The following is a 27,703-nucleotide window of genomic DNA, read 5'->3' on the forward strand; positions in this document are numbered from 1 at the left end:
GAGATGGATCTGATAAGGTGTCCCTGGAGGCTGTCACATGCAGGACTGCTTCACCACAGCTGGGATTCTGGGGCCCTTTCCTAATGGGAAAGGGACATTTGTTGGGCACAGATGCTGTAGGACCAACCCTACAGCCAGGGGCACTTGAGCTGCAGGGCCCTGCAGCTTTGCTGTGTAACTGCTGCAAGCCAGGAGGAGAAGGGGCTGGCAGCACCACCAGCCAATAAATGCTGGTGCAGGAAGTTCTTGCAATTTTTTTTTTCCCCTGTAGTCAGCTGAAAGTTGGATTTGGATTTTTCTGGGAAAATGAAAAAAAAAAAAAAGAGAATAGAGAAATGTAGAGCAGAGAAAAGAAACTGTTATCAACTTTTATTTTTTAATGAAAACCACCAGAACCTGGTATCCTGAGGCCTTGGTGATGTCTGTGTAGCTAAGGGAGATGTGTGTCTAAAGTCTCTGGTGTAAAGTACAGGTTAAAGCTATTTTTGGCCAACCTGCAGCCAAGTGTCACAGGGACAGTTACAGATTAATATTTAACAAGCTTGGCTCTGAGTGTCTTCTGGACCCTTATGACTGTCCCTTTGTTCAGGATTCTCTGCTCTGAACCAGGCAGGACCTCCCTTCTAGGATTTTTCCTGAAGTGAGGAAAAGCTGGAGGGGCTCCTGGATCACCACCAGCTCCAGGTCACCTTCTGGTTCTGTGCCACAAACCTTGGTCTGCAGGTAGAGCCTGGTTTGTTCCCCTCCAGACCATGAAGGAGGAGCTGATCTTCTTAAGGGACACCACAGGCCTGGCAGAGCCTCCCAGGGGGTGTTTTTTTGCCATCATTAGCATTTATTTAGCTGAAAGATGAAGCAGCCCCAGGTTTCTGCATCACTCAGCATCTCTGCAGAGCATGGGGAGGAATTATTTGTGACGTGGGGGAAAATGTTAGCTTGACAAGGAATACTTTGAAGAGAATTATTATAGAGAAAATCATGTTGTTGCCCTGAGCAGGAGGTGTTAAATGCATTTGTTGTGTGTAGGACAAACTCTTCAGTGACTCTTCCCCATCTCCCTTCTATAAAGGTGTCAGGTCCATAAAAATAAAATTCTACCTGAGTCCTCACTGGAGGAGGTTTTGCTCTCTCCTCAAAATCAGATCCCACATTGGTTTTCATCAGGTGAAGGAGGATGCTGAGCACTGCCAGGGGAAGTGTGGGGTGTAGCTCCCCAGAGAGCAGCACTGCAGGAACCTGGCAGCTTCATTTGCTCTTTCAGAAAAGGTGAGAGCTGAGGTCTCCAGAAATACCTGGATTTAGGGTTTATCTTCAGTATGGACTGGCTTGTGGGTCTGTAACAGCAATACAAAGAGGTAGGGAAATAAAAAACCTCTGAAATTTTACCTCTGGCCCCTCAAAGCCCTCGAGGGAGTTATTCTGTCTGGATTCCTCCTATAAAACCAGAAAATGCTGATTTCTGCCTAATCCCTCAAGGGTGTGAATGCCCCAGGAACAAGAGTCATGTCTGTGGATGCTGTGTCAGGGTGGAGATAATCAGGTGCTGTAAAGCTGCAGGTATTGCTTACACCTGGAAAAGATGTCCAGGAAGGTCAGAACTCCCTCCTACAGGGCTTTTAAATCCTCTCCAGGACTCAGTGTGTGGTGACAGAGTCTGCTGGTGTTCCCACAGAGCAGGGACAGTGGTCACAACAGATCCTAATTAAAGCTATAAAGAAATTCCAACTCCAGGGTGTGCCCAGGAACTTTGTGGTGTCCTCCAGGCTGCTCTCCCTCCTCCTGGGACCATCTGAACCTCTGCTCACTTTGGACCTTGCAGAAATCCCCATGAGGAGGTGGCATCAAACACCTCATTGCCCCAGCACCACTGCTGGGGGAATATTTCATCAGGGCAAGGGGGGTTTGTGTTATTAATGGCTTTGGGGAGGCCAAGGGGAAGATTGGCTCAGTTCAGGTGCCAGCTCTTTACCCCTGAGCTGTGAGCAGTGCTCAGGGGCTTTGAGGGAATCTGAGGAGTCAATTCCTGTCCCAGGAATGGGAGATTTCCAGGGGTCCACCTGACTTGTAGAAGAAGTTCTCTGAGTGGTGACAGCTGCAGGGGTTGGGGCTGGCAGGGCTGTGCCAGCTCTGGGCTCTATGGCTTTGGAAACAGCCTGAAAAAATTCTGGTGGGTCTGCATCTCTCTTCCCTCTGTCTGTCTGATAAAACCTGCTCTTTGTTTTGCTGCAGATCTGCCCAGAAGGTCTAAAGTTTGGTTGTGGTGGATGGGAGGGGAGGGTGTTCATGTGAATGATGAGATGATTGTTTTGCTCAAGTTTTTAAAGGGGTGTTTCTCTCCTTTTTTTGGGTTGCACTCCAACTCCAGAAGGTAAGAACCACTGCTGATTGTTCTAAAGCTTCTCCTCTATTAACGCAAACTGCAAAAGCCTTAATTAAAAAGAGCCCCTGCTTGTTCCACCCAGACTTAGAAGCCAAGTGCTGGCAGTACCCCTGGTGTTTCTGCTTCTGCTCCTCCCTGCCCTGCATGCTGGCTGCATCCCTCAGCCCTGGCTGGGATGCAAACCTCAACCCTCCCTCTGTTTGTCTGTAGGGGCTGGGGCAGGTCTCAGGCTGCAGCAGCCCCCTGGGAATGTTTGGGGTCCCTTTCCAAACCCCTCCTGCTGGCTGCACACCCGAGCTGCTGGGGAGGGGTGCTGGGTGCTGGGTGCTGGGTTTGGGGGCCATGATGTGGTTTTGTGCATCTTCTGCCTCGGGGCTGCCTGATGGGGCCAAGTGAGATTTAAGGTGTGACATAAACTGCTCTTCTACATCCTGAGTGTGTTTAACAAGCTTGGCATTGGTACTGTGGGGTCTGCCTACAGTGTCTCTCTGCTCTGGCACTTCCATAGGTCTGGAACTATTTATTTATTTTTTTTTTAAAAATCATATTTTTAATATACTAATAAGCAGAAAGCTGTGTGTGTGAATGTCTGGCTCAAATGGAAAGTGGGGAAGAAGGGGATGCTAAAAAACCAATCAACCAACCAACCAACCAACCAAAAAAAACCCCAAAACCAAATGGGAAAACCCTTCACCCTTAAACCCATTTGGGCATTTTTATCCAGTTAGCTCCTGATGGGGTGAGAATGTGAAATGAAGATGCCTGCTGCTGGGTGTCCTTCCCATGAAACCTCCCTGGAGGGCAATAATGAACATTTCCCTGGTGCTGAGGCTGCTGAGTGCTATGGCAGGGATTTCCCAGTGGTGTTGCTGTGCCAGCACATCAGCAGCAGCCCTGGAGCCTGGTCCTGCTCTGGAGGAACCCTGGGGCAGGGGATCTGCTGGGTCCATCACGCTGCTGGGCACAGGTGGAGAAATGCTGTGGAGTCTGCTACCCACATTCCAGATGGAGCCTTAACAAAAAGTGACCTTGGGACAGATAAATGCACCCTGCTTGGTGCTCTGGGTGTGAGGGGTTTGAGTTCAAACACATCATGACTGACTAAGGTTTCAGCCCAGAATTTGAAACCAATCAGAAATGATTGGGTCATAGCTTAATTTTCCAATCAGCTTTGTCCCTGAGGTCTGGGAGCCAGGCTGGGGGGAAGGGGCTGGGGTGGGATTGAGAGCATGGGGAGAAATGTTCCTCCTCCTCCCTCCCCTCCTGCAGGCAGCTGCTTGGGGTAGAGGTTCCTCACCCTAACCTTGTGTGCATTTCCCCCTCTCAAAACCCCTTTTTTCCTGCTCATCCTGAAGAAGCTTTCCATTTCATGTGGAGTTTAAAATGCCACAGTTTAAGGATGGCTTCAGTCTGGCAGTTCTCAGAAGGAAAAATTGGGCTGTAGGTGTCTGACTGAAATGTCAGGTAGCTCAGGGAAATCCGTGCAGGGGGCAAGAGCCCAGAATGTGTGTTCCTAAATCCACCACTGGCTGCCCTAATAACTACCACTTAGCTACAGGAAGGGCTCTTACACTGTTTTAGTTCTTCCAGAAATCAAAAGAGGTAAAGAATGTGCCCACTCTGCAGGCAGAGGGGTCTGCCACTTGCCATTGGTCACTTGGAGATTAAATTTCTCCCATATTAATGAAATGGAAGTTGATTTTCAAAATAGAAGAGGTCTTTAGAAACTACCAAGCCCCCTTGCTCAGTCAGCAATATGAAAATAAAACAGAGTTCACACTGTGACAACAGTCAGAGGGTTGGAAGTGTTGAAAGGTTTGGAAGTTGTAGTGAATCTGGTAAACTGGTTGGTTTTAACTGGGAAGGGGGTATTAGAGGGGGTAATTACTGACACACCATCTGCAGTGCAAGCAGCACTGCCAGCAGCTGAAGTGGCCACTTGCAGGCACATCCTACCCAGCACAGGGCTTCAGGTGGGTCGGGCAGAAGCTCTGGGGTGGATAAATAAGGATATTGAAGCCCTTACAGGCAGAGATCCTAAAAAATTGGTGGTTGCTCTGCTAATATGAGTTTCTTTGCTCAACCTGTACACTGGGTGCTCACCTGGAAAGCATTGATGGGACTTGCTTGGACCTCTCAGCACCATCTGTAAATGAAAATATTCTTGGTGCTGTTGTTTATCAGCTCTGTCAGCACATAAACTTCTTCTTTTGCTTTGAATAAGTAAAAGAAAAGGTGGCTTTGGATAGCTGGGTGTGTTCCCCCCTCCTCACTGCAAGTGAGCAGAACTCACTAAGTCTGGGGAAGCCACAGGATTTCACCCTGTGAGAAGTGCCCTGGTTTCCAGCAGGGCTCAGGCACAGGAGCCTGGGTGGTGGCTCCTGCTCTGGCACCCAGAGCCTGGGTGCTGAGCTGTGGCAGCTGGACAGAAAGCCTGGGCTGTTTTCAGCTTTTTTGAGGAGTTAAAGCTGGGAAGTTTCAGCATGGCACTTGTCATGCACAGAAACCAAACTCATCCTGGTCAGTGATGTTACAGATACCTTTGCATCTTTTAAACTGTTGCAAAGACAGATTTTTTTTTTTAAAATGCAAACTGGTTTCAATGAACAAAACCCCTGGCCGAGTGGTGGCATCAGCTGAATTTAGCAGCCTGAGCCACTCTGCTCTGATCTGAACCATCTCAAGGAGCGTTGGGGTGAACCAGTGTGAGTAAAGGCACCTTTATCTTGATTTTTTTTTTTTTTTTTCCCCACCCCATGTTTGCTAAAGGTGATCATCCCGCTTATTATCGTGGGGTTTAAAAGAGTTTGCTTTTTTGCTGTAGCTAACATGGGGTTTCCTGCTGTAATAAATTTTAGATAATAGTGAGTGCATGAATGAAAATACAACTGAAAATCCTTCCCACTCCTAGAAACACAGGCACAGGTGGTGTATGAATGCACCTAAAATGTAAAATTCTGGAAACTCTTTGCAGAGGTAAAGCAGCAGTGAGGAGCTGCCATTAGGGGCTGAGCACCCTGGCCCCAGGTGGTCCCCCTGTGGTGTTCCCAGCAGTACTTTTGCCTCCATGACAGAATTATCATGGGCTTGGTTTTCATTGGAAAAGATCTTGAAGATCATCAGGTGCAGCCCTTAGCCCAGCACTGATGAACTGCAGCAGGAATGATGGGGACTGGGTGTTAGGAACAAGTTGTGTCCCAGGAGGGCAGTGGAGCTCAGGGGTTGCCCAGGGAGGTGTTTGGGGCCTCATCCCTGGAGATGTTCAAGGTGAGGCTTGAGGAGGCTCTGAGCACCCTGATCTGGGTGAGGGTGTCCCTGATACTGCAGGGCTGGGACTGGGGAGCTTCAGGGGTCCCTTCCCACCCAGATCCCTCTGTGGCTCTAGAATAATCTGTTCTAACTGAGCCTGGGGATGAAAGCAGTGCTGGCAGCTCAGCCTCTGGTGGCCACACACACTGCTGCCTCCTGCACTGGCCACTTTTTGGGGAAACCTGAGCAGTTCAGGAAAGTCCCCAGTGTGCCTGGTCTAGATGAAGCATCTTCATTCAATTGCAGTAATTTACATAAATTCCAGCTGTTTGCAGAGTTTGGAGTTGTACTGCTGCTCTGTCAGTGCTTCACATCCTGGATAAGAACATCACAAACAATTAATAGAAGAAAATTTTGATTCAGAATCCTTCCCTTCTTCCCAAACCCAACCAAACCCCAGCCCCAAACCTGCACCCTGTGCCTGGTGCTGCTGGGTGCTGTGCTGCCTGTGTTCACCTCCAGCTCCTCATTGCCAGGGCAGCAAACAGCTCGTGGCTTTCATAGGCATTGGCACCAAATTCCCAGAATCTGGGCAAATGTTTTGATCTTGCATTTATCTGGGAAAGTGAGGTGATCAACTTTGCCCCTCCTGTCTGGGGCAGTCATTAAGACTGGGTGAAGTTTGGGTGAATTGGGCAGTCTGTGAAAGCAGGGGAACATGGAAATTGAACACACTAGGAAAAGTCTTAGCTCATTTTTGAAGATTCTTAATTAAAATAAAATAGCCCTAAGGTGAAGAGGGGGCAGGAGGGGCACAGCAGTCCCTGGCCTCTGAGCATTAGCTTGGGGGAAGGTGGTGGAGGGGAGCTGATGGGTGGGATAATATTTGTCCAGGGTTTTTTTGGGAGAAATTGATGTTTCTGAGTGTGGTTGAACCTTCCTTCTGCCTCCTTCCTCCTCTCTGTCCATCCTGCACTCAGCTGCTGAGCTTGTGGATGCCTGGTGGAACAGGAGCCAGCAATGAGTCTGCCCTTCAGTGCAGGAATACAAACCCTGCCCCTGGACACTGAGCAGCTTTGGGCACCCCAAGGCCCTCAGCTTCAAACCAACCTGAGCTTTTGAGAGCCCCAGGGGACTGATGGCCACGATCCCAAAGCTGGGAATGTTTCCTCAGGAGCTGCAGAAGTCAAGCTGGGGCTCAGTGTCCAACAGATCCGTGTCCCCCAAAAGGGCACATGAAGGACCATAGCTGGTCGTGTCTTCATCTTGCTGAGCTCCTCTTTATCTTTCCTGGAGGATGAATCCTGTTCTGAGACCTCCAGAAAGAGCAGCCCCTGGGCAGTCAGGGTGATGGGAGCTGGTGGGAGCTGCTGGGAGGTGGTGGGAGCTGCTGGAAGCTGGTGGGAGCTGATGGAAGCTGGTGGAAGCTGGTGGGAGCTGCTGGAAGCTGATGGGAGCTGATGGGAGGTGGTGGGAGCTGCTGGGAGCTGCTGGAAGCTGGTGGAAGCTGGTGGGAGCTGGTGGAAGCTGGTGGGAGGTGGTGGGAGCTGCTGGAAGCTGCTGGGAGGTGGTGGGAGCTGCTGGAAGCTGGTGGGAGCTGATGGGAGGTGATGGGAGCTGCTGGAAGCTGCTGGGAGGTAGTGGGAGCTGCTGGAAGCTGGTGGGAGCTGATGGGAGGTGGTGGGAGCTGCTGGAAGCTGATGGGAGCTGGTGGGAGCTGGTGGGAGCTGATGGGAGGTGGTGGGAGCTGCTGGAAGCTGATGGGAGCTGGTGGAAGCTGCTGGGAGCTGGTGGAAGCTGGTGGGAGGTGGTGGAAGCTGATGGGAGCTGCTGGGAGCTGGTGGAAGCTGCTGGGAGCTGATGGGAGCTGCTGGGAACTGCTGGGAGCTGATGGGAGCTGCTGGGAGCTGATGGGAGCTGCTGGGAGCTGATGGGAGCTGGTGGGAGCTGCTGGAAGCTGCTGGGAGCTGCTGGGCAGCAGGATTGCAGACTGACCATGCAGAGCAGCACGGGGTCGGGTGGGCTGGAAATGAAATCCTGGGGAAGGATGGATCTGGAGAGGGCAGGAACTCTTCTACTTCATCTGCCTGGGAGGTGGAAGGAGGGGAACTGTCAGACCTGGCTGATCATCTGCTGGGGGCTCCTGGCCTCTGAGTATAAAAAAAAAAAGCGACCCCAACCAAACAGAAACCCAACAGCAGCCAAAATACCTGGCATGGTAACTTCTGCTCCCTAAGGGTGTTTTCAGGCAGCTGATGCATTTAAAAGAGCACAGTGTAAAGTTGGTGCAAAACACAGGGAGCTGGGAGAGATCTGCAGTGACCCTTGGGAGGGCTCTGGGCCAAGGGGCAGCAAAGAGCAAGCAGGGGAGCAACCTTTCCCTCCTGAGGAGCATCCTGGCTGGCTGCAGGGTGATGTGTCAGCTGGCAGGGCTGTGCTCCAGGGCTTCCAGCAACACCAGTCAGCAAAGAATTATGCTCCAGGTGCCACCCTGCACCCAGGGAGGTGGCTTCAGCTGGGGGACACCCCTGACAGTGAGGTGGTTACCATGGGAAGGGGATGCCATGGGAAGGGGATGCCATGGGAAGGGTCTGAGTGCTCATGCAGCCACCCAGACCCACAGAGAAAGTGCAGGAGGTCACAAAGACTATCTGTTTAATCCCCAAATCAGCCCCTTTTTTGTTGTTAAAATTTAGGGAAGACTCATCACCTGATTTTTAGCTTCTGAAATGTTCACAGTGAGCTTGAGGAAAGGCTAGAACAGCATTAACATTCCCAGCAGCTTCCCAGAGGATTCTGCAGAGCGGAACACGTAACTACAGATGAGTAAACACAAGCATGGAAAAAAAAAAAAACCCAAAATGAAGCAACCCCAGTGCTCAGCTGTGAAACAATGGGATCAGCTCAGCAGGAGCAGTGCAGATGCCAGCCCAGCTTTTGGGAAGACAGATCCTGCCAAGGCTTCATTCCTTGGTGAGCTTCCAAGGTGCATCTCTGCCCAGATGTTGTTAGGTGCTTGGCTGAACACTGATATTCTGCTCTGATACTCTTGTTGGTGAGAGTGCAGTCCTGAGGGAAAGGTCAGGGCCCTGGCAGGGCTCTCCCCACTGCCCCAGGGCTCCCTGAAGCTTCATGGGGATGCATCACTGCTATTGAAGGGGCTGTTAGTGACCTGGCAAAAAAAAAAAAAAAAAAAAAAAAAAAAAAAAAGAATTACTTCTGATGATTTTCTAGATGCAGGGGTGGGAGGACAAGTTTAATTTTGAACAGGCTGCTCAGGGCAGGAGTAGAGACCCATCCCTGGAGGGGTTTCAGAGTCCTGGAGCTGTGGTGCTGAGGGACATGGGGCACTGCTGGGGAAGGGCTGGACTGGGTGATCCCAAAGGTCTTTTCCAACTAAAATGACTCAGTGGACCTATTTTGTATCTTTTCTACTGCTGGGCCTGTGCAAAATGCACTTGGTGCAGTCCTTGCTTGGTGTTTCCATGCAGGAATGGCATCCAGGAGGCTGTACCTGGGGAGCAACACCTTTGGGCAGAACTTGGGGGTGCTGTAGGAAATTGTGCTGAACGGTGGCTTCCCAGAGACCAGGTGGCTTTCTGGGGAAGAGAACCAGGCTTGTGAACAAGCAGGGCCTTTGGCAGAGCTGCTTCCAGTTGTCTTGGTGTCTGTGGGAGCTCTGCAGTGCTGGGGAAGCTGCCCAGAAAAGCCCTGGGAGTGGTGAGGAGGCAAGAGAGGCCTTGAGGGGGGAATCAGGGAGGGATGGGGAGGGGAGGTTGTCCTCTGGGGCAGAGGATTTAGGAGCTGCTTCCATTGGGATTCTGGCTGAGCCTGGGTGTCATCCTGGATCTGCTGTGTCTGGAGATGGGCAGGGTCTGGGTGAAGGATCCCAGTGGGATGGTCCCAGAGCTGCTGGATGTGTTCTCCTGGGGACTCCAGGCTGCCTGAGGAGCTGCTGGGTCAGTGTAAGGGAATGAGACCCTGGTTTGTCAGGGAAGAACCAACCTCGTGTGCTGAGTCCAGAGCAGGGCTGGTGCCAGGCTGAGAGAGTTGGGGAGACCTCAGAGCACCTTCCAGTGCCTGAAGGGGCTCCAGGAAAGCTGGGGAGGGACTTGGGACAAGGGCCTGGAGGGAGGGGACCCTGCGAGGGGGAAGGGTTTCCAGCAGGGAGAGGGGAGATTGAATTGAGATTTTAGGAAGAAATTCTTTCCTGGTGGGGAGGTGGCTGAATGCCTCTGCTCAGGCTTCTGCCCAGATGTCCCAGAGCTGCCTCACAAGTCTGAGAAGTTCCCTGAGCAGCAGTGGGGACGGGTGTCTCTCTGTCCCTTTGTTCCTCCCGGGGTCTCCTGTCCATTAACTTGTTCCTTGGGAGTCTCCCAGCCATTTGCCTGTTCCCTGTGGAGTTTCCTGCCCCTTACCCTGTTCTTTGTGGGGTCAGACAACTGGCTTTACCTCCACTTAGCCACAGATTTAGGATTTTAGGAAGTTTGGCCATCCTGATTCTAGCTTTTGTGACGGACTTGAGAGGCAAAACTTTATGACTTGATTTCTGTGGATGGGTTGTGGTTGGTGTGGATCTGCTGACACTGCTGAGTGCAGAGGGTGTGATCAGCCTGAGCCTGCAGTGGGACACAAGGCACCTCTCTTCCTCTGTCCACCTGATTTTGCTTCTGTCCACAGTGGGATGGGTTAAAAAAACCCCAAACAAAGAAACCCCCACCAGCCCCAATCCAAAGATGGCTCTGCTGTCCTGGCTCTCCTGGCTGGGACTGAACATCTCCACTCTTTGTAGGGGGGTTGTATGATTGGTTTCCATTCTTACCCCACAACCCTCCTTTCAGTATGGCACAGGGGGTTGTTTTGGAAAAAAACCCCAACACACCCCAACTTTAAATATCCTTGCAGTCACTCCCAAGGAATCTGCTGGGAGTCCAGAGGAACAAACTTGGATATCTGGAGCTCTCCAAATTGTGAGCAATTTGACATCCTGCAAAACAAAAAAACTATTGGGAATCTGGATTGGGGGGTTTTTTTGTTTGATTCTTTTTTTCTCCCCTGAAGTGGAGCATGGGTAGATGGACTGGTTTCACTGGTGCTAATTCCTGCAGCTTCAGCTTGTATTCTCCTTGGGAATAGAAGTTGGATCTGGAACCTTTCTGCCTCTGCATGCGGGATGCTCTGGTGAGGGGCTGTGGTTGTCCCCCAGCAGCAGATGAACCCTGACCCCAGTGCATTCCAACGTGACCCTCGTGTTTTTGTTTCCAGTGGGACTTCTCCTCTGGCCTGCCTGAATGCCATGCTGCACACCAACTCCCGAGGGGAAGAGGGGATTTTCTATAAGGTCCCGGGGCGCATGGGGGTCTACACCCTGAAGGTAAGTGTGTCTGCAGGGGCATCTGCTCCACCCTCCTGTGACTTCTGTCCATTAAAAAATCCACTGGACTTAGGATAATGCTGAAGAGGACTTAGGATGAAAGAGGGGAGAGTTTAGGTCGGATATTAGGAAGAAATTCTTGAATTTGAGGGTGCTGAGCCCCTGGTTGCCCAGGTTGCCCAAGGAAGCTGTGGCTGCCCCATCCCTGGCAGTGTCTCAGCCCAGGTTGGATGGGGCTTGGAGCCCCCTGGGCTGGGGGAGGGGTCCCTGACCATGGCAGGGGAGGCACTGGGGGGGCTGTGAGGTCCCTTCCCACCCATTCTATGATTCTATGAAATGAAAAAGCAATTAAAATATTAGTTACACTTTAGCCCTAAAAGGATAACTTCATCTTCACTAATCTCAGCTTGAGAGTCTCATCTAGAAATGAAAACCTACCTTATCTTCAGTGCATTAATATCAGGCAGAGAGCATTTGTAGGAATAAAAGTGTAAATTCCTTAAATCACCCAATAGGCATATTTAAAAATAATCCATAGGTGAAACCTTTTTTCCCCAGTTTAACTCCCAGGGGGAGGCCAGCTCACACTGGGCCTGGCTTTCTGTAACTTTGAAGACTGTGCCCTAAGGTAGGATTCCTCTCCCTGCACATGGATCTCTCCACTGGAACCACTTTCCTTGTCTCACTCCCTGCTCAAGAAGGGAAATAACATCTTAGGGCTGAAGTATTCAGCATGCATGGGAAGCTGGTGCTGGTTGGATTGCCAAGGGAGATGACTGAGAGCTGCCCAGATTTCCTCAGTGCCAAATGTTCAGCTGAGTTGGATCTGGTTGTCTCTGTCCTCCTCCCCTCCACCTGGGAACTGGGACAGTGCTTTATTCCTGGAGTAGTGACAACTGAGGGTGTCCCTCTGGGTGCTGGTGCTGATGTGCCAGCAGGGTTCAACATCTTCTGAGCTTCCAAAAGTGCCATTGCAAGGCACCTGGCAAACTTAAAAAAAAACCCCAAAGTGTGTGTGAGATTCCTGCTCCCCTGCAGGCAATGGAAGAGGGAAGGAAATGAAGGAAAGGAAAATTCCAGCCTCCCAGGAAGCAGTTGCAGAGGCTGTGGAAGCACTGAAGGAGCTGAGCACTGTGTAGGGGTGATGGGAACCAAACCAAGCACTTGTTGGACCTGTGCTTGTAGTGGTACCCATGGCCTGGGGGTTCACCCCCACACTGCCATGGCAGGGATTGGGGTTCCACCCCCAGCAGCAAAGCAGAGGGATCTGATCTGATCTGCAGAGGGATCAGCCCTGGCCTGCACTGCACATCTGCAGCCAGGAGGACTCTCAGGAAGGCTTGGAAGGGACCTCAAAAGAGCATCTGGCCCAACCCCTCTTCCAGAGCAGGGAAGAGGGAGATGATTCCTGTGGCCATCACTGTGACAACAAAGAGGAGGATGGAGGTAGCTGTGTGGAATGTTGGGCTAATAATCTCAATTTTATAAATATTAAAAAAAAACCCAAAGTCATCACCCCACTCTGAAGTCATCATCCCCCTCTGCTCAGTGCTTGGCAGACCACACCTGGAGTATTGCATCCAGGTTTGGTCCTTGCTGTACCAAAAGGATGCAGAGAGGCTGGAGAAGGTCCAGAGGAGAGCCACAAGGATGATCAGAGGACTGGAGCACCTGGCATACAAGGAGAGGCTGAGAAAACTGGGAATGTTCAGCCTTGAGAAGAGAAGGCTCAGGGAGACCTTCTGCCCATGTCCAGTACTCCAGGGGGGCTGCAGAGCAGATGCAGATTCCCTGTTCCAAGGAATCCCATGGACAAGACGAGGGGCAATGGGCACAAGGTGCTCCTGGGGAGATTCCAGTTGGACACAGAAGGAAAGTTTTCCCCCCTGGGGACAGTCAGACACTGGAATGGTCTCCCAGGGGAAGGGGTGGATTCCCCCAGCCTGGAAAGTTTGAAGTCTCAGCTGGATGGGTGCTGGGACAGCTCAGATCAGCAATAACATTGGAGCAGGAGGTCCCTGAGGTCCCTTCCCACCTGGCACTCCATGGTTCTGTGGCTCTCCCTTTGGGCACTGTTGTACCAAGCAGAGGCTGCCCCAGATCCAGTCATTCAGGTGAAAGTGCTTTGGTAAGGTGTGTGTGTCAGGTAAGGACTGGTCAGTGCCCCCACCACAGTTATTATTTTTTATTATTCTTTATTATTATTTATTATTCTTTTTTATTATATTACAGTTATTCTGTAGCTATTCTTTTGCTGATAAACTGGACCAGTTCTTGCATCATTTGTTCCTCTGCAGGGAAGTACAATGTTTTACATTGTAGGGATGAAGAATGCAGACCCTAAATTCTGGGAAAGCAGTGTCAGGACATTAAGGCTGGGGAGAAGACCCAGATGTGGTGGTAGAGGAGCCACTGGGTCAGTGTCAGTGAATTCTGTGTTGCTGTGTATGGCAAAGTGCTAAAAGTTTCAGAGAAGATAAAAATAATTCAAGATGTAAAACAAAATAAAAATAATTTCCCCCCCAGATAATCCTAAATGCTGCAGAATAAAACAAATCACCATGACCCTTGAGTACTGGTAGCAAAAGTGCTGGATTTCTGGTAACTTTCTATTTGTGTTACTTGTAATACTTTTTTTTTCCTGGTTTTTGAAGGCATGGGTTTTATGCAGCATGAGCTTTGGGGGTGGTTGCATTTTGTCCCCCCACTTGGATCCTCCCCCACCCCCTTCCCCATGACTTTTCTTTATAGGCTTTGCACCATCCCAATTCCAAATCCTCACTTTCCTCCATTTCCTTTCCCCATTACATGACTTACAAAGCTGATGTTGCCTCTCTCTGGAGGGTCCTGGTGGCCCATCAGTGACAGGAGCCTCTTGGTCTTCAGCATTGTCTCTGGTACCCCCTTCTTGTCCATTCTGTGTCCTGTATATTTTTATTTATTGCTTCCCCCCTGTACTTTGTATTGGCAGGCCCATGATGGGATGAAGGCAGTGAAGCTGATGCTTTCAGCTCCATGGAAGCATGTAGGATTTAGACTGAAAAATTGATGTGCTGACCCTGCAAAACTGGAGCTGCTTTGGCAGGAGGTTGGGGGAGAGAAAAGATCAAGGGAAGAAGTAAAATCAAATAAAATAATGTGGGGTGCATACAGATTGTGTGGCAGAGTCTTTGTGTCTTTGAGCTTTTTCACTTCTGGATGCTCTTGGTTCTCTCCTGGCTTCCTCAGGATCATTGCCATGGTGGTGGGAATGCTGGGGGTCTGTGCCCCTGGAGCTGCTGCAGGTGCTCCCTCTCCCTCTCCCTCTCCCTCTCCCTCTCCCTCTCCCTCTTCCTCTCCCTCTCCCTCTCCCTCTCCCTCTCCCTCTCCCTCTCCCTCTCCCTCTCCCTCTCCCTCTCCCTCTCCAGCCACCCTTGCTCCCAGTGCCACCCATCCCTGGCAGGCAGCAGCCCCATGGCCAATCCTTCCCCCAGGGTTTTTCTTCATCCCAGTGAGCTCCAGCTCACTTTGTTTGGAATTCTGGCACATCACTTCCCCTGGAGCTCTCCCTCTGGTTGAGGATGTCCCTGCAGGGAAGGGACATCTTGTGGCCATCTTGTGGCCTTGAAAAGTCCCTTCCCACCCAAACCACTTCTCTGGAAAAGCTGAGGTAGATAAAAGTGCAAGGACTGCATCTCAGGTGAGTCCAGGGCCTTTCCAGAGGAAAGGAGCTCCAAAGGAGCTGTAATGAAGGGTCAGGCTCCACCATGTTCACCTTGGCTGACATTTGATGTAAACAAAATGATTTCCCCCACCCCAGTTTTAGTGATCTTTTCTGCTGTGCTTTACCAGTAACTTTCAGTGTGCAGTTAAACAAACTTGGATTTCTGAGGTGTGGGATGAAAACACAATGCAATACCTGAACCTGTTTGCTCACCTTGCTGGGGGGAGATCCCTGGGATTAATTACATGGGCAACACCTGTGTCACCGAAGTAATTCTTGGCTTTACCCATGGAGATAAGTCTCCAGTTTCAGAGAAAGGACAAGAAATCAGTTGTCTCCAGCTAAAGGGAGGAGGTTTTGATTTGCTGTTTCCAGGGAGTATTAACAGAAGGGTTTTTTTCTGTCTGATGCACACAAACCTCTTTGTTTGTCCAGCTCCTACCACCACAGACCCCTTTGCCTTGTAAACACACTGAGCTTCAGGAACGACCTCAGGGGAGGTTTGGGTTGGAGCTGGGGAAGAGTTTCTCCCTGGAAAGGGTTGTCAGGGCCTGGCCCAGGCTGCCCAGGGCAGGGCTGGAGTCCCCATCATGCCTGGAGGGGTTTCAGAGAAAGCCCTGGGGATGTGGGGATGAGGGACATGGGGCAGGGCTGGGGAAGGGTTGGACTCCATGGTCTGAGAGGTCCTTTCCAACCCAAACAGTGCTGTGATTACATGAATCACAAGGAATTCAGGATGATTGCACCAGGACTGGATCATTTCAGGTCTGCCACAGGGCTCAGCCAAGGTGGTGGGACAGAAACAGAGGAGCAGGGATGAGATGGTGCCTCTCTCCCACTGCTCTCCTGCCAGAGAGGTCCCCAGAGCAGCTTTGGGTGGTTGGGCCGTGGTGACATTGCCACCCACAACCAAAGAGCTCAGCAGCAAAGATGTGGCTGAGGAGCACCCGTTTCCAGGCTGGGCTGGAGTCTGGCTGGGGTGGGATCAGCACTAGAGGGCAGTCAGGGCTCAGGTGTGGACAGGACTCAAGATGCTGCTGCTCTCTGCTGCCTCCTCCCAGCCAAAAACCAGGCAGGGGAAGGAAGGGAACCCACCAGCACCAGCACCTCTTGGTGAAAAAATGACACGAGCTGGGATGGGGGGAGATGGAACCATCACACTGACTTGTAGCACCCCATTCAGAAACCGAGTGGATGTCCTGTAAGGTGGGAGTTGGAGCTGGTGATTAGGGATGGAGAAGAAGTTCAGGCTGTGCAGGCAGGAGCAGGGCAGTGCAGGAGGGACACTGCAGTGTTGTGTCTGGGCTCACAGGAGGCACCTTGTGTGTTCCAGTGCCCAAGCAGTTCTGACACTGCTCTGCAGTGTTAAAAAAAGCAAAAAATCCCCAAGCAGTGCTCGGTAAGTGAAACCACTCCTTTTAAGTGTTTTGTTAATTGGGAGAGGGTTTTTTTGTAACTGTGTCTGCTGGTCTCTTTGCAGAAGGATGTTCCTGAGGGGCTGAAGGAGCTCTCGGATGGCTCTGAGGAGAGCAGTGATGCCCAGTCTGACTCCCAGAGCTCTGAGAACAGCAGCAGCAGCAGCAGCAGTGATGGGTGCAGTAACAAAGATGGGAAGAAAAGCAGATGGAAAAGAAAAGGTAATTTTCCTTCTCAGGAGCTCTGATTTTGGCATGGTCTGTGCCTCTGAAGGACTCGGAGGTTTTTGGGGTTTTTTTCCATCACATCCATTTCCTTACAGACCCAGGCTGCTGTGGTAGCCTAAAATCCTAAAATCTGCTGTGACTGTGCTGATGGATTGGCCAAAGTGTTGATTTACTGCTGTGGGCACCAGAGGGGAGAAGGAAGGCCTGGACACAGATCACAGGTTCACACACTGAGCTTCCCACCCAGGACCCACAGATCTCCACCTTCCAGGTTGTTCTGCCACCCCCTGCTTCCCCAGGAAGATTGTGCCTTTTGCTTCTGGTTTCTTTTGATGCTTTTGGATGCAACACTTCAGGATGAGCACAGAAGCTCTGGGGCTGAAGGCTGTGATGTGAGCTGGTGGGTCCTGTAGGGTTTTGGCTGCACTTTGTCCTGTTCCAGCCTCCTTTCCCTCTTAAACCAGGCAATATTTGGGTATTAAATACTCTTGGATATTAAATAATTTGTAATTAGGTGATACAGTGAAGTGCTGGTATTTCCTCTCTTGCTGTGCCTGGGTTTTTGCTGGAGTTGGATGGTTCAGTGGTGATCTGAGCACATCCAGATATCTGGGACACAAGGGGGTGGAACAGGACCTGTGAGGAGACCCCCAGGAGAGCCAGGACAGGGCCAGGACTCAGATCTTGGTTGTCCTTGCTTCATTTCCAGTTACACTGAGTTTTTTGGGATGGGTAGAAATGCCCATAGGTGTCAGAACACAGGTGCTGAGGGAATGCACAGGGCCATGTCTGTCCTCCCTTTTATTTTCTAATAACAGCAATTTTTTTCTTATTCCTTTCCATCACATTTTGTAGATCTTCACTTTTTTGGACTGTTGATGAGCACTGAGTTGATGTTTCCATCTGTGGCAGCTCCAGGATCCTTTCCCTGAGCAGCAATTCCATTCTCAGAGTTGTCCTTCCCTCTGTTCTTCACCAGGATTTTCCTGCTGGTTTGGTTCCCCTCCACAGGTCTGGCAAGCTCCTCCTGCAGCCTTTTGCAACCAGATTTAATCTTTTGTTCTGCAGAATTGATTTTTTATGCCTGGAAGCTGTGTCTCATCAGGGATGGTGTCTGCTGGATGGGGTGGGTGGCAGCACATTTCCTTGGCCCCCCCACTGCAGGGAGCCCTTTCTAGTTCTACCTCATGGGAAATTTAATCAGATATTCATCTGCAGGATTCAAAGATCTGCAAGGCTTCACGTCATCTGCTTTATTATTTTTGAAATAATTCTTCTGTTCCTAAACCAGACAAGTTTATTTCTAACTCTGGAGTCTGATCTGATCCATGCTAACCACTTTCCTGGGGAATTTGTTCTGGTTTACCTAAATGATGTCTTCATCACTGGCACGTGTTTTAGATGCTCCTTTGAAATTCTTTTTTAACTTCTGTTGGTGTGGTTCTCTTTTTTAGGAAGTTGAGTATTGTTGTGACACCCATATGGCATCTTTTAGAAACTTCCTTATAGAGCTGAATGTTTTCTTGATTTATAAAGGAAAAAAATAATACAATTTCAATACTGCATAGTTCATCCAGAAATCAGAAGCTTCACACAAGAATAAATTTTTCTGGCCTGTGTTACACAAAGGAACATTTTGAGGCATAATTGTTTGGTACTTTGCTCTTCAAAAGGTTTTGATATGGGGATTTTGTGTTTTTTTAAGCAATCAGGGTAAGACTGAGGTCACGAGTACATTGAACCAGGATGTTCTGAGAGGAGGGGAGCAACCATTTGCTTTTCTGGGCTGTCCTGAAATGGACTTGTGGGTTCTGATGTGACCTCCTCAGATGTGTTTGGATACTGGGGTTTTGTTGTGTGGGCAGAAAGATGGACATGTATTTCTCTGCACAGATCCTGGCTGAGTGAGCTGCTCCTTTGTGTCATCTCCTGTCCCTAGGTACAGAAACCTTCACCTTTCCACCAACCTCCTCAAAGCAGCCTCTCCAGAGTTGGGTGCACCTGTGATACTGATTATTTATTTTTTTTAGGGCTGGAAACAGGGCTTGTGCTCTCACTGCTGGTCTGGGCTTAAGCTGTAGCTCACAAAGGTGGTTTCATCCAAGCTCAGGGTCACAAAGGTGGTGATGTCCCTGCTGGGAAGGGAGGAGAGGCTGAGGCTTGACCTCCTGCTTCAGCTGAGATGTGGGAGTTACACCAGGGGCAGGGGAACTTCTGCTGAAGCTTTCCTGCTTGCAGACATTCAGATCAACCTGTGCCAGGACATGAACATGCAGCAGATGGGATTTTGGTAGCTCTAGGTCTCTTTTCTTCATTTTGCTGCAATTGCTCCCAGTCTGCTGGTGCAAGGTGCCTGGTTTGTCTTCCCAGCTCTGCTTCTTGGCTGTAACCTAACCTTGCATGAAAATTAAATGATCCAAAAGTGTGTAATGGGGTGAAGTAAGGTGCTATGATGGTGAATGGTTTAAAAAATTTTTGCATGAAATGATTTTAGTTCTGATCTTTGAAAGGCATCTTTCTTAGGCTGCACACTGCAGCTCATTGGTATTTTAGGGACCTCTATTATTATAGGTATTTTATTCTCAGTTAGTGGAACCAACACTTTCAGTTTAAGTTTCCCAAAGTGCAGCCCAGCTGTCTCTGAGACACAGATAATAAAAAGAGTTGTGCTTTGAAGTCCAGAGGGACAAAAATGTGCTCTCATTTTTAATATTTCATTTAATTTATGCATCCAAAACCAGTCTTCTGGTTTCCCCCAGCAAACCCTGAAGTTCCTCAAGCTTGCTGTGTAGAAAAATAAATTTGTGTGTAATATCCGAGGAGTGGAGATCATAATGAAAGTGCAAAGGGCTTCAGGTCATTCCCTGCCATGGTTTGACTCCCAGTGCTGCCATCAGGAATGTTTGGAAGTGGAAGGGAATGGACCTGCTCCTCTCAGGACCTGCTGGCCAGGAGGGTTTTGACTTCAGGAGGCACAAAGATGCGGTGGTGTTGGTGTTCTCCTCCTTGGAGCCTTCATGCCTTTTACTGTTGTTTTCCTTTTTCAAGAGTAGAAGGGTTTTTACATCAGAAGGAGTTTGATTTTTAGTTGGTGCATTTGTTTGCTCTTCTTGAAAATAAGCAGAAAGCCATGAAATTCCAATTAGAAAGATTCCTTCAGCCTTGAGCGGGGAAGCATCAGCTCTGGAATGCAGCACTCCTACACGGTCACTTCCTGTATGTCTGTGCATACAAAACCACACAAATCCCTCCTTCTTCGTTTAAAGAAATAAAAAATAGTCCCTTAAATTAAAGAGCAGCCCACATTCAGCCAGAACTGTCCCGTGGCTTTGCTTTGCTGCTGGCCACCTTGCCACCTGTGGGATGGTTGGGGTTGTCGGCACCCGCTGAACCCTTTGAGATGTGACCAGAGCCTGGGTGGGAAGCAGCACCCCAGGGAAGCTGCTGCTGCTGCTTTCTCTTTGCAAGGTCTGGGGAGGAGAGTTTTCTTGTGAGAATGCAGAATGGTGATAAAAATCAGTGGAGTGAAGGCAAAGCAGGGCAGACAGCGACCAGATGAGCTGCGCGCACAGAGTTGTGCTCAGAGGCTTCGACTTGGGCTGCAGGAGGCTGCAGCTCAGCTCAACGTGACATTATTAGTTTTGCTGATATACACATGAAACAGGAAGCACGTTCAGATAACATCAACAGCCACTTCCTTATATGTACAAAAATAAAGTGCCCTGACAGCAGCAGCAACGCTGACACCGTGATTGGCGAAAGGATTGGGACCTGGGTGCGTTTTGCAGCCCCACATGGGCACGCCGGGGGGCCAATCAGCACCACGGGGGGAAAAGTTTAAAAACAAAGCCATGCCTTGCTGCCTGTCCTTCTGTGTGTGAGCAGGGAGCAGGGGGCAGGAGGGACCTGGGAGCAGCTCTGCTGGGGACCAGCAGCAGCAGCGATGTTGATGGAGCCGCGCGGTGCAGCTCCCCTGGCAGGTGAGGTCCTGGGGGGCCAGGGTGCTGTTTCCTGCAGGATTGGGCTTTTGGGAACAAAGTGGGTGCTTCTCTGGCCAGGGGTCCCTCATTGCCAAGCTGAAGGGAGGCAGACACCTTTTCTTTGGCCTTTGGAGAAGGGCCTGGAGGGATGGGACCCTGCGAGGGGAAGGGTTTGCAGCTGGGAGAGGGGAGATGGAGAGGAGATCTTGGGCAGGGAGGGAGGGAGGGAGGGAGGGAGGGAGGGAGAAATTGTTTGGTTGGACTTGGTGATCTCAGAGGTCCTTTCCAGCCATGAGCATTCTGTGATTCTCAGGTGTGGGTCATGGGTTAGTGGTGGCCTGGAATAAGGTGATGTCCTGGCTGGGCTGGAGTGGGATAGGACAAGGGGGAAGGGTTTGGAGCTGGGAGAGGGGAGCTGGGGCTGAGATGGGAGGGAGAAATTGCTTGGGGTGAGGGTGCTGAGCCCCTGGTTGCCCAGGTTGCCCAAGGAAGCTGTGGCTGCCCCATCCCTGGCAGTGTCTCAGCCCAGGTTGGATGGGGCTTGGAGCCCCCTGGGCTGGGGGAGGGGTCCCTGACCATGGCAGGGGGGGCACTGGGGGGGCTTTGAGGTCCCTTCCCACCCAAAGCAGTCTGGGATTCTCTGAAGCAGCTACTTGGCCATCACCTTTGGAGTTTAATGATAAAAACAAAGCTTTTTTTTTTTTTGGTTACTGTACTTGTAAAAAGACACTGCCAAGTCTCAGGTTCTGTGTTGTTTTAAATCATCCTGAAGCTTCAGGTGTAAATGTCTCAATTCCTGATGCTTTTATCACCATTTGGGTGGTTTGGTTTGTAGGACAACTTTCAGGTGGGTTGTGTAATGCACTCTGGAGGTGAGATGGAGCTGCTGAGTATCACTGTGTGTGTGTCTACACCCAGGGCTGTGTCTGAGCTCAGGGTTATTACTATAGTGTGTCCTGATGGTGTCTGGAAATAAAACATCCAAACTCAGTTGTGTTTCTGGGGTCAGCTGCAAAGCTCCAGGATGCTGGACCCATGGCCAGTGCCTACCCCGGGCTGCTCAAGCTGGTGCAAATAACTAAAAGGTTCCAGTACTGAGCTGCCAGGGCTTTCGTGGCCTCTGACAGTCATGGCTGTCAAAATTGGATTTTCCTGACATTTCTGCCATGCTCCTGATGTACCTTTTCTAACCAGAGTCATCCTGAAAGAGAAGGATCTTGTTTAGCTTGTGTGAGTTGCACCTTCTGTGAGGGCCATCAGAGTAACAGGTCTGTCCTCCAGTAAAACCCAACCTAACTGGGATGTGTCAAAAGGGAAAAAAAAATCAGATAGTAAAGTGATCTTCAAGGGAAAAGAGGGAAACAAACTGGGCAAAGGTTACTGATAATCCTCTGTTAGCCAGCAGTGAGCCTCTGCTGCATTTTTACCCACAGACAGGTGCTGCTGAGTCCCTTGTGGTCCCAGGCAGGCAGAATAATTTTTGGGGCCAGATAAGTGATCTAAGTGAAATGTTAATACTTTGGGCAAAATGCCATGTGCTGAAAACCAGCTAGAAGATGTTTAGTATGGCTAAAATATGGTGTCACCAGAAATAGGAAATAGGAGTGGGAATAGGGAAATGATGGGAATTACCTGGAGCAATGAAACTTCTGCAGCGGGTTCTCTGGCAGTGGCCCATGCATAGAGAGCAGGAACAGGAAAGAAAACACTGATCTATATGTGAAGTTTTCTGCATTATCCTTTAGGAGAGCCTTGGGAATCTGGTCACCCTGAGGTACCAGCTCAGAGCTGGAGGGCCTGAGCTGCCTTTACTATGGAAGCTTTGGTTTTTTGGGACTGCTCTCAGCATCCCCCGTCAGCACCCATCTCCTGGGTGTGCTGCCCTGCACCCATAGCAGCTGCCAAAAAAAGCCAACCTTAAAAATAATTTTAAAAAAAGAGTTGTTTGGGCTATGTCATTTTGTTTCTTCCTGCTAAAGATTAGGTAGAGAAATAGCAGTTTTTCTAAATACAGCCAATTCCTGCTTGTGCTGGTGACTCATGAGGAAGCTGTTTCCCAAGTGTCACATTATGCAATTTACCAACCCCTCTGCAGACACAATACCAGAAATGTTCCTTTTCCCTTTATTTAGGTGAGTGTATCTGCTATTTAGGCCACTAGATCACTGGATTTTGAGTGAGCTGTAGTTTCTCATCACAGGCTGTGCAGCCTCCCAGGGCTCAGTCTCTGCCCATCAAGCAGCTGTGTTTCCATCAGACCTCACAGCAAACAGTGGATTTTTGAAGCTGTGTGAGCAGCAGTCCTTAGGCTGGGGTCACAGGCACCTACACGTGGCTCTGCATTTGGTAGGCATCTTAGATGTGTAGAAAAATGGGTGATGAACTTAAAATCTGCATCAGAAAATAGTTTGCATGGGTTCCTGTGGGTGAATTTCCCTCAGCAATTCAAGGCACCTTCAATGGGTGCTTTTCCCAAGTGAACCTTTCTGCTCTTCTCCCCACACTTCAGCAGACTCTCAGCTGAGTTTTGCCCAGACTAAGCTGTGCTCTTGGTCACCTTCTGTAGGGACAAGAGCCAGCCAGAAGGTCAAGATTTGTGTGTTTGGGTGAGGGGCATCACTCTGCTTCTTGGTGCCTGAGCTGCCATGGGCATCACTCCTGCCTCTTGTCCCCAAGTGATGTGGGACAGTAAAATCATAGAACCCCAGACTGGTTTGGGTTGGAAGGGACATTAAAGCACCTCCCCCAGCCCAGGGGGCTCCAAGCCCCATCCAACCTGGGCTGAGACACTGCCAGGGATGGGGCAGCCACAGCTTCCTTGGGCAACCTGGGCAACCAGGGGCTCAGCACCCTCACCCCAAGCAATTTCTCCCTCCCTCCCTCCCTCCCTCCCCAAGATCTCCTCTCCATCTCCCCTCTCCCAGCTGCAAACCCTTCCTCCTCGCAGGGTCCCATCCCTCCAGGCCCTTGTCCCAAGTCCCTCCCCAGCTTTCCTGGAGGGGTTGGTACCAGGGTGCTCGTTCCCATTTCTAAGGTACCGTACGGCCCCAAAATATTTCCACTGAAATGAAAGGAAAAGTGATTTCTAAGCCCCTAACTTCACAGAAAACTGGAGAGTGAGCAGGCAGTAAGCAGGGCAGGCACCTGCAGCACAAGGCAGGTTTCTCAGGGGTGTTCACCCCCCAGGCAGGTGCTGTTTGATCCCCAAAGGTGCCCACTGAGCTCCGTGGGAGCTCAGCCACGTGCACGTGGGATCTGGGGAGGGTCCCCCCTGCTCAGCACCCTCCCTGCACCCTCAGGGCTGTCCCCTTGCCCTGTGCTGTGGTGACCTGGAAGGGTTGAGCCCAAAGAGCTGAGCTTGGAGATCCAAGAGGAACTGGGAGCTGCAGTGTGTGTCTGGAGCTCAGAGGAAGAGCTGCTGGTGTCACAGCCCTGAGCTTTGCTGTCCCAGGCTCAGGCCACTGCATGCACCAGGTACACCCTTCCCTGTCAGGTCATCAGGGAGGCTCAGGTTCACCCACTGGGACACTCAGCAGGAATTCCTGCTTTGGCTGAAGGGCTCCTGGCATCCCAGTCCCTGTGTGTGTGGTTGGCATCTTGGACCTGTCCTGCCAGCTGAGGATCTGCTTCGTTCTTCACAGCAAAGTGCATGTTCAGAGGATGTTTGATCTCTCATTGTGAAGAAAACTTCACGTGGTGAAGCCTGAGTAAAGCCTGACTTTCTGTTTCATGGCAGGATCCTCCTTTAACCTCTAAACATCCAAGTTTTCCTTATTCCCTTTATTCTGAAACTCGAGGTGTATCAGATCAGCACTGAGGTCCCTTGTAACCACATGTACAGTGCTGCTGATGCTGTGTGTGCCTCCCATATCTCCGTGCTGGAGAAACCTTGGAAGGATGGGTTGGGGTTTTTTAAGGCAGAAAACCATGGTCCTCAGCACTGGCAATCTGGCAGCCCAGGCTCTTAGGGATGAAGACTCCAGCTCAGGCTGAGGTGAGCTCACTGAAAGCTTGGTGTGCCCCAGAAAGCTGGGAACAAGACTTCACACAAGCTTGTGGTGAACTTCTGCAGCATCCATCCAGCAGTAACACAGAGAGGTGTAAGAGGAGCAGAAGAAGATGACAAGTGTGGTTCCACCTCATCTACAAATCTCCAGCTCTTGGGTTTGACTCTGACCCCCTGTTCTCTGTGCTTTACCCTGCCAGGCAGGATTTCACAGACCCTCACCTCACCTGCCAGTCATCTCCTCCAGGATGAACTCTTCTCATTACTCCTTGAAGGGCCCTCCCATCCCTGTTGGGCTGTCCTAGCTCACCCCAATGAGTTTGGAGCCAACAGCACTCAGTCTTCAAGAAGCAGACTGTGTTTTGTTTCTGTTCTGTGCTTCTTTCCTGGCACTACTGAGCACTCTGCTTGCTTTGACCACTCTTGACCTGAGGCCTTTGTACAACCACTTATTATAACCCTAAGATTTCTCTGTGGTCATTGTCCCCTCTCCTACAAGTTGTCCATCAGCCCATGTGGTTTTCCCTGAGTACTTTGGTATCATCAGCACACTTTGCTGCTTCACTGTTTGCTTAGTTTTCCACACAATTGCTGGATACAGTCATCTTGCCAGCCTCCTGCTGTCCTTTGCTGTCAGGGAGGTTGTTGCTCTACAGGTGTAAAACCCAAGCGTGGCAGAGGTGCTGCAGGGAGCAGCCAGGACACAGAACACACAGGACACACACTGGTGGCACTCAGCCAGGCAGGCTGACTCTGGCATCTCCAGACTCTGCTTCCTTCTGTCGCTGTTAAAACAAAAATGAAAGTTTCCAGAGAGATGTGGTGAGGAGCTGTGTCACCAGGTCACTCAGAAATGCTGGCAGGAAGCTGGGGGCAGCTGCGTGTCAGTGAGAAAGGACCAGGTTGGACTTGCCAGGAGATGAACCATCACCATGTTGGTGTTTGGGGCAGAACCTCCCACACGCTCAGAGCTCTGTGTGTTTCCCCAGGGCAGGGTGAGTATTTCAGGCAGGTGTGTGAGGGTGTTTGTAGCTCAGCCTCACAGCCCCCAAGCACACTGCCACTGGCACAGCAAGCTCCATGCAAACCATGTGTCTCTAGTGGGACCTGGCCATGTTATGGGGTTTGTCCTGAGTGCTCTGAATTTGGTTGAATTTCCTGCCAACACTTAAAGTAGAGCACTGTGTGTAATGTCTGTGTGTCACAGAACTATTGAATCACCTCATGGTTTGGATTGGAAGGGACTTAGAGCTCCCCCAGTGCCCCCCCTGCCATGGTCAGGGACCCTTCCCCAGCCCAGGGGGCTCCAAGCCCCATCCAACCTGGGCTGAGACACTGCCAGGGATTCCTTGGTGTGAGGGTGGTGAGAGCCTGGCCCAGGATACCCAAAGAAGCTGTGACTGCCCCATCCCTGGCATCCCTGTTCCTTCATCACTTCCTCTGCATGACTTTGGAGAATCTCTGAGTCTAAATCAGTTGTTCCCAGGTCAAAAGTGAGGTTTCACCAATAAAGGAAAATGCTACTTGAGAAAATCAGGAAGCTCCAGTGCAGTGGGTAATTCATGGATCTTCTCAAAGAATTAGACCTTGGTGCTGGTGCCATCTCAGCAGTAAGGAGGTTGGCACTGGTGCTGTGTAGCTGCTCTCCTGAAGCACACAAATCCTCCTCTCTCAGGCACCTGGAGCCTTGTTTTCAGGCTGGTTTATCTTGGCAGCAGCCCCAGGTGAAATGCATTCCTTGTGGAGCCACCTCGCAGCCCGGGCAAGGTGGGAGCTGGGAGAGGGACCTGCAGACCTTTGGAGGTTCTGGGTTGTGTGGCTGGGCTGGAGATCCTCCATGATCAGGGCAGGAGATGTTGAAACTGCTTGTTTTATTAAAATGTGCCCTGGCAGAGATAAGCTGCAGCAATGATCAAAGAGACCTGTGAGCTGATGAGTTGGTGCTGAGTAGCTCCCCAGCCTGGAGGAGGAGTGTGGCCCTGAGTGATCCAACCTGCTGAGGAGTTCAAAGAAATGTGACCACATCTCCACCTCACCAGCATCTGCCTTGGCTTCATGTTTGGCCACCTTGATTCTGCTGCTTGAGTCAGCAGCCTAGAAAGGTGTCACCCCAGCACCATCTGAACGCTGCTGCACCATCTGAGTTTCTGCTCTGAAGGTGCTGAGGGTCTCCTGAGCTGCTCAGAGGACTTTCTGCCCAGGGCTCTGCTCCCTGCCCTCTCTTCACTGGCCCCGGGGCAACTGTGAGGACCTGGCTGTGAGCCAGCACAGCTCAGTAGCCCTGCAGAAATGAACCTGGTGATAAGGACACTGCCAGCCCTGTGCCTGAGCAGCAACCTGAGTGAGCTCATGGAGGGACCTGGTGTGTGCCAGGACAGTGCTGGGATGGAGCTGCTCAGCTGCTGGGAGGTGTGGGAGCTCCTGTGGATGGGAGCAGAGCAGTGGAGCCCTTCAGCAGCACACAGGTCTCTGGTGTGCTGTGCACAGCCACAGGGCAGGCTCAAAAAATAAGATATTTTATTGAAAGGCTCCGTGAGGAAGCATAAGAAGAATCTTCACTATAACTTATGGGGCTTCTTCACTTTCTGCAAGCCCCTGAAAGGAGGTTGGAGCCAGGGGGGGTCGGGCTCTGCTCCCAAGGAACAAGGGATGGGAGAAGAGGAACTTTTGGCACAAGTCAAGTGGTGCCAGGGGAGGTTTAGGTTGGAGCTGGGGAAGAATTTCTCCCTGGAAAGGGTTGTCAGGGCCTGGCCCAGGCTGCCCAGGGCAGGGCTGGAGTCCCCATCATGCCTGGAGGGGTTTCAGAGAAAGCCCTGGGGATGTGGGGATGAGGGACATGGGGCAGGGGGGTGGCATTGGGTTGATGGTTGGACTTGATATTAGAGGTTTTTTCCAACCATAGTGATGCTGTGATTCTGTAACACTTGGCTTTTGAGTGTGTACAAGAGGAAGTGTTGCTGCCTGTGTGCACAGGATGCTGGGGTTTGAGTGACCCTGTCTCTGGTCCTCCAAAACTCTTCATGTGCTGGTGGTGTCCTGTCCCTGTCCCTGTGCCCTCTCTCAGGCCATGGCAGCCACAATCTCTTCACATGTCTGAAACAGAAATACCTTTCCTGCTCCTTTGTCATCTGCAGTGCCTGAAAAGTGAAGGAGAAGAGGTGAATGGCTGCTTCTGCCCTTAGGTGGATGGCCTTTAGGTGAAGTGCTGAGTTCTTTGAGCTCTAAAGGTATTTTCTAGGGAAGAGGGAATAGTTTTTCACATGGAAACTTGCGTTTTAGGTAAAGTAAAGAAACAAACATTGAAGTCTTTGCTGTAATGTAGTAAGAGCAGGCAGGGCAGCTGCCAAGGGTGGGTGTTAGAGGACTTT

At 50.7% G+C, this 27,703-nt stretch overlaps 1 protein-coding gene across 3 annotated transcripts in view; it reads left to right on the forward strand.

Annotated features, from left to right (window-relative positions):
* Positions 1-27,703, forward strand: part of ASXL2 (ASXL transcriptional regulator 2) — a 106,475-nt gene that overhangs the window by 40,813 nt on the left and 37,959 nt on the right. For 2 of the 3 annotated variants that reach the window (XM_071742300.1, XM_071742301.1), the window contains exons 3-4: positions 10,895-11,003; positions 16,187-16,343. In XM_071742300.1, the coding sequence (XP_071598401.1) occupies positions 10,895-11,003; positions 16,187-16,343 (266 nt within the window). Of the gene's footprint in view, positions 1-9,807; positions 10,811-10,894; positions 11,004-16,186; positions 16,344-27,703 lie in introns of those variants that run through there. The other variant, XM_071742302.1, reaches the window with a different exon arrangement.

Source organism: Heliangelus exortis, chromosome 3, assembly GCF_036169615.1.
Source record: "Heliangelus exortis chromosome 3, bHelExo1.hap1, whole genome shotgun sequence".
NCBI lineage: Eukaryota > Metazoa > Chordata > Aves > Apodiformes > Trochilidae > Heliangelus > Heliangelus exortis.